Below are 6,609 nucleotides of genomic sequence, written 5' to 3'. Positions count from 1 at the left end.
CTCAAGCTGTCAATCATTCCTTTAGTGGCTCAGATTAATGGCCTGTAAATGCGCTTAAGTGAAAGAGATAATGCCCTTATCATGTCTGCTATATATAGTGAATCTCTTACTCATTCTTTGTTTTCTTCTCCATAACCCTCTGTATCTAGGACAGTTTGTCATGTGACCAGTGTGACAGTCAGCTCTACTGTGGAGAGTTTTATTTCGGCCTGACAACCATGAGACAGTTGGACTCTGGTCTCTGCAGGCCTTAGCGCTGATCGTCACTGCATTGCTGTCGGTGTTTTGGAGGTGGGGGGTGAGAGGGGGGCTGTTAACAGAGAGAATTTGATGAGCAGGCAAAGATATTCATTCTACAAAAGCGTTGAAGTCTCTTTTTTGGGTGGATGCAAATCCCCTCACATTCAACAACAGCTCTTTCTGGCAGCAGCGGGCCAGTTCTGGACGGGTTTCTGGCTGGGCCTGTTGGGCCCGGCAGGCCGTGGCAGGGATTTGCCTCTCTGAGTGAGCGAGCAGGGAACCCGTCTGAAAGCCACTGAATGTCTAACGTCAGTGAAAAGAGACACTCTCACTCTCCTTTGAAAAAAGAAATCTGAAGCTAATCGACAAATGAGCAATTCCTCATGTTTGGCAGTAGGTTTCAAACCAGGGCAGTAAACTTGATTTAGGCTCATGACACGAATAACGAGAGACATTTTAAAAAATGGTTTTTAAGATATTTTATTGATGAAAACATCTTTAACCTTTTGACCCAATGGACATTTAACATAACATAGCAAAAAAGCTATCGAGAACATATCCTTTGAAGCCCAATCACAGATTCAAAAGCACTGCAATATCTGCAGTGTCTGATACATTTATAAAAATAACAATCATAAAAAATATACATACAAGACAAGAATCTTTTTCTTTCTTTTTTCCAAAGTGTGATTTGTAAAAGACTGCATGAACAGAAACAGATATTTGAGACAACAGCATACAAGACAATGCAGAAACCCACGATCACTAACTGACAGGCAGACTGGAGCTAGCGAGCTAGTCAGCTGTTAGGACTTCACTGAGTAGAAAAGGACAATACATTGCCTGCACAATCCAAAGGATACCATCGACGTGGACAGTCACTGAGAAGAGGAAACAACTCAACAGAGCAGTTATGGATTATCAGAATCAGGCAAGATGGAGGATGAGAAAGAAATGCTTTTTTTTTTTTCAGCAAGAGAATTTCTCTTTTCAACACAGTCATGAGTTGATGCTGGTCTTTTGGGCAAACCTAGCGTTTTATGCTTAAAGTCACCATTTCCTTTTTTCTATCTGCCATCAGGAAAGGCTACAGTATAATTAGCAAGGAGTAAGTGAGCTGGCAAAGCTGAAGCATGTTATCATACTGTATATATACACAGTTCTTTAAAATGGTGTGGCATGAAGCATAAAAACCATTAAAAAGCATCAATAAAGCAACCTCACAAATGAAACATAAGTTGCAGCTGAAAGTCTCCTGAGGCTGGTGTGAATGCATGCAATTGTCTTTAGGTTTCACTCTTTTGAACAACAATCAGATGATTAAAACAGAGAGCAATTGCTGATAAAAGAATGTTTTGGTCTCCCTGAAAAATGAGGGGAGAGCTGCAGCACTGTCCATGAAGTTGTAATCTGACCTTAACAATTTGTACAGTAAAAGATGGCAGCCCCAGAGAGATAAACCCCATCACCAGCTGCACCCATCTCTCCAGACCGTCTCACTCTCCCTCCTGCCTTTTAAGCCACTACATTTTCCTTTCTCTTCCTTTCTCTCCCTCTACTGTCTATTTCCCTGTCCTCTAGATTCAACACAGCATCACTGCCTATATCAACATATAGCCCAATAAAACTTTAGGACTATCAGCGGGGCCACCAAAATGTTTGGCACAACATTTTCATAGAACCCTGAACAGAGGATCTGCAGACCCAACCCAAGCTAAGTTCAAGCTCTTCAGCAGCAGCTGAGGAATTCCCTGCCAGGGTGCTACAGCAAATAGTGTCTCATCATCTGAGGTGTCTCTGCAAATATCCTTCAACTATAGGAGGAAGCATGGGGAACACACACCAGCTGCTCTGTCGGGCCTTCTCTCTGAATGCGCTCTTTCCTTTCCCTTTCTTATCTACTTCTTGTCAGCTATTTTTTCTCCCAGATGAGAAAAAGAGAAGCACCACTTCGAAAAAAGAAAATACAGGAAATTGTGTGCGACTGAAAGTTTTCTTTGCTGCTGATGATAAGAAAATGCTTGCCATTCTTTCTAACAACAAGTATTCCACACCGGTATTAATTTGGGACATGCGATACAGCATTTTTGGAGTTTTGGAGTTTCCAACTCGTCAATCACACCTTTGAATGCTATTTTACTGCAAAAACCACACTAGCGCATGGTGCTCTTTTTCATCCAAATGTGCACAAACACTGACGTGTGCATGATTTCACATATACATTCACAAGCCTCTGGGGTGCTATTGTCTTGTGTATAAACAGAGTCGGGCTAATTCACAAAAATCATATGGCCTGCTCATTCTTTTGTCTGCCCGCTGACAGGCAATAGGCACTTAAAAACACACATATGTTCACATATACAAATAGAGAAAGCTTCATATTTTGTTTATTTTTCCCCATCAAAATTGGGTTTTAATGTTAGAAACAATCAAAAATATCTTTGGTCTGTAAACAACCATAATTATATCCAAATGCAAGGCAGAGATGCTGGTTTGTTATCCAAACTAGTTTAACAGCATCTCACCTCATTTCAGCTTAGCAGAGTCTAGGGTGCTCATTTTGGAGCCCTACACACACACACCTCTGATTTCACCTAGAGTGTGTGTGTGTGTGTGTGTGTGTGTGTGTGTGGAGTAGCTGTCAACTTCAGGGCACTGATGCAGCCATTTGGCCTGCTGTTGGAACGTGCTGGCTAATGAGTTCTTGACAGATTCGATCAGTCTCGATGACAGTTCTGCTGCTTGCATTCAAGGCCATCACACATTTGCATTCAGCCTTTATTTCCAAGCTACCCGAATTAGTCTTTTCCAAACCCGGTTGGCCTGGGCAGGATCAGAAGACGTTGGCATTTCAAGAAATGTGAGATATTCACATTGTAATACGTACTTGAAGTGAAAGCCAACTGTTCACACTCAATGTATGAACAAAAAACGCAAGCTTTAAAAAGAAGACTCCTTTTTCTGTCAGCTGTCAAACACCGGGCAGGTTTTGAGGCTGCCACTACTCCTGTTTAAACAAATCAGACTCCCTCTCTCCTCCCTTTCCTCAGGGCTGACTCAGTTACAGGGCAGCCAGGTGGAGTATGCAGGCTGCTGGCAAGCAAACACCGGCTGTACCTGTGCTATGTAGTAGTTACTGAAGTTGCCATCTGCCACATAAGGAGCAGGTTGGTAGTAACATGTAACATTTGCCACGTTGGGGATGACGTTCTGCTCGGCAAGAACACGCACAGCCAGCATGGCTATGAGCCCCAAGGTCTGCCGCCTCTCATGTCCCATCAGGCACACCGTACTCTCGTTGACCACTCCGTGCAGGGTCATCAGGTAGTCGTACTTGCGGTCCTCCAGGCCCACAAAGTGGTTTTGAAGGTAGGACTCCAGCTTGCGCTGCTGCTCGCCGATATCAGGGAAGTCAATGAAGAAGCGTGAGCACATGTAGCGCTGCAGGGACTTCATCTCGGACTCAGAGGCGGCCCGGAAACCCCTCACCAGCAGGTGACAGTACTTCAGCAGACCCCCGCCACGGATCTCCTCCGGGTTCCGGGTGCAGATGACCTTGTGGCGCAGGTGGTCCAGGGCCTCGCTGAAGTCGCCGTACACACTCTCGCCCATGATGGTGGGGTGGAAGGTCTCGGCCATCGGGTTCTCCGAGCACTCGTAGAAAAGCAGCAGGGAGTCCAGTTTGATCTGAAAGGAGTCCACGCTGAACTCAAACTGCCTCCGAAGAGAGTCCACAAACTTCAGCTCCACGTTTTTCCCCCGGTTGTTGGAGAGGGAGATGAGGCTCCAGCGGTCTGAGTCGTTACACACCTTCACCATCTTCTGCACATAGGCCTCCTGCATGTGTGTGTGTGTGTGTGTGAGGGAGAGAGAGCATACATAGGAAATATATCATTATTATTATTATTATTAGATCATAATATGAATAAATATATAATAATATGAAGCAGATACAATCATCACTTCAGCATTAATGCACATTTCAGCCCAATTTTGCAACTAGTTCTTCTGTTTAACAACCATTATTCTACATGTGTAAATAATAGCTGCATGTCTTGTGGTATTAATGCTACTGACCCCAATATTAAAGACCGTAGAATGTACTTGGATATGGGATCTAGGTGGCTGAGCTCAGGATCCCTTCCAAATTGGTTTAACTCAATCCTCTTAACGACAGAAAACCAACATTTTACTATCACTAAACTAATCTAATTGAACATTAAGCTGCGCACAATGGTCGTTAAGCAGAATTTGCACAAATGCAATTAAATCTGATCACATCTCTAAAAGTAAACAACTGAAGCAGGAAATGAAAAGAAACAGTTGAACAAAGTTGTCATTGTGTGAATGTACCTTTAACGTTAACGGGGTTATTTTCTCTTTATTCACACAGTCGGGTAAAAAATCCAGGAGACAGTCCAAAACTATGTCCTTCACAGTCTGGAAATCACTTTCACCTTTCATGTCTGCGCAAAATATGAGGTCAAGGTCCTTAAAGCCCAGTCCGCTATCCCCGTGCAGGATGTGGCTGGCTGCAGAGCCGTTTAACCGAACGTCCCGGACGTGGATCTGTTTCTCCTCCATCCGACTCCGCACCACCTTAACGATCTGCCGCGGCTGCATCTCCAGCGTGGGGAAGTTTCCCCGGCCGTGGATCGGGATGGTCTCCGTCAGGATGGCGTCCAGCCGCTGCACTTGCTCCCAGCTGAGGACGCTAACGTTGCTGCCTTCTGTGTCGGACATACAGCTTGTGGTGGAGCAACTGTCGTCCTCTGACATGGTGACCGGGGAGGAGAAGGTCCTCAGCGATTGAAATAAAATAAAAATGTAACGCTTTTCTCAAAACGGGAACAAATCAGCGGTCGTGCTTTTACGCACAAATTCTGTAAAGTAGTGTGACTATAACTTCATGGGGAGTCTCGGTATTTGAAGTCGTCCAAATTGACTGTAAATTTATAAAGAAATTAAAAAAGAATATTCAAGACCCAAGGCAAATAGTGATAGCTGCGGCACAACGTTACAGTTTGCGCAATAAGCCTGTGGTTGGAGATCCAGTGGCGCAGCAGTCGAGTTGGTGGTTGTGTTGAGGAAGAAGTGCAGCCAGTCAACAGAAGCGTGTAGAAAACGAGTCCTAACTTTCTCCTCTCTTTCTCTGTCCTTTTAAAATATTCGCCCCGGTGCCGCTGTCAGTGCGTCCGAGCGCTGCGCATCACAGTCTTTGAAGGTCGCTGATGATCCAGGAGGGGGTTTGCTTTTCCGGCTGTGACTCCATCGCCCAAAGGCACGCCTATGAATTTTATGAATTTGCATGAATAAGCGGCCCCTCAAGTCGCACTTTGGCACAATCCTCCCTCCGACGATCACAACCCCTCACAGGAATCTTGTGGATTTTTACGCACAGCTCCTACATATTTTTAATTTCTCCTCCTGCTGCCAGCAATTAATCCCGTTAATGCAATTTGAATTTGTTCAGGAAATCCACTTTTCTTTCCCCCTCTCTGTTTAGCTCAACATATCTTCCCACTTGTGCAGAAGTTAACCGTTCCCTGCCCACTTGACACACTGCGTCCTTCTGCAACAGTCAGGTCCGGAGTCTGAAGATGTCAGCTGTACTTCACCCCGCCCCCTCCCACAGTCTGCAGCTCACTGAAAACCCTGCTCAACATTACAGTAAGACCTCATGAACCAGCTCCCCAGTCGGCCTCAGTGATATCCTTATAGTGCTTTTAATGTGAAAAAGCTTGGGAGTGCTCATTTACATCAACAATCTAACATTTCTTGAAGTAATTTCTGCTCAAAATTAGAACTGCTGCACCTGAATTTGCTCATGAACTACAAGATATTTAGTCAGGTATGAGAATCTGTTTATAACTAAATATTCAGTTTAATAGCTGAATAAGCACTTTGCATTAAATATAAAAGTATGTTCTTGTCTCTGAGATTCAACTGGTGCAGACCGACATGTAAAGCCCGTTTGACTGTTGCCATGTCGCCCTCTGTGGGCTGGTTTAGGTTTTGATAGAAAGTTACATTGGATTTCACATGAAGGCATGGTCATGTACAGTGCACCACACATGCACCAACTCTAATAAATGGGACTTTTGCTGTTTAAAACAGACAGGAAATATTTTGGCTTAAATCCCATAAGACTGTTACCTCCAGACCTTTAAAACCTTCAGGTCAGGGTCTGCAGCCCGTCACTGAAAGGTTACAGCTCCTGACGACACGTGTGGATGATCACTCTGCCCTCTGAACTGTGAAAACACTTATTACACCTACAGACACGCTTGATACGTCGCTTATTCTATTGTGTTTCCTTTAGAAATAATTGTATCCCTGCTCTTGTGCACAGCGGCTGTTTTTCTTATT

General features: G+C 44.4%; 1 protein-coding gene across 1 annotated transcript; it reads right to left on the bottom strand.

Annotated features, from left to right (window-relative positions):
• Nucleotides 1–757: 757 nt before the first annotated feature.
• Nucleotides 758–5,799, bottom strand: tent5aa (terminal nucleotidyltransferase 5Aa). Its single transcript, XM_070835911.1, has 2 exons — nucleotides 4,594–5,799; nucleotides 758–4,077 (listed from the first exon to the last, which is right to left on the bottom strand). The coding sequence occupies exons 1-2, from the start codon at nucleotides 5,017–5,019 to the stop codon at nucleotides 3,298–3,300; spliced, it is 1,206 nt and encodes a 401-aa protein (XP_070692012.1). The 5' UTR covers nucleotides 5,020–5,799; the 3' UTR covers nucleotides 758–3,297.
• Nucleotides 5,800–6,609: the final 810 nt, after the last annotated feature.

Source organism: Pempheris klunzingeri, chromosome 8 (assembly GCF_042242105.1).
Source record: "Pempheris klunzingeri isolate RE-2024b chromosome 8, fPemKlu1.hap1, whole genome shotgun sequence".
NCBI classification, from domain to species: domain Eukaryota; kingdom Metazoa; phylum Chordata; class Actinopteri; order Acropomatiformes; family Pempheridae; genus Pempheris; species Pempheris klunzingeri.
This window is presented reverse-complemented; position numbering and strand designations above follow the sequence as displayed.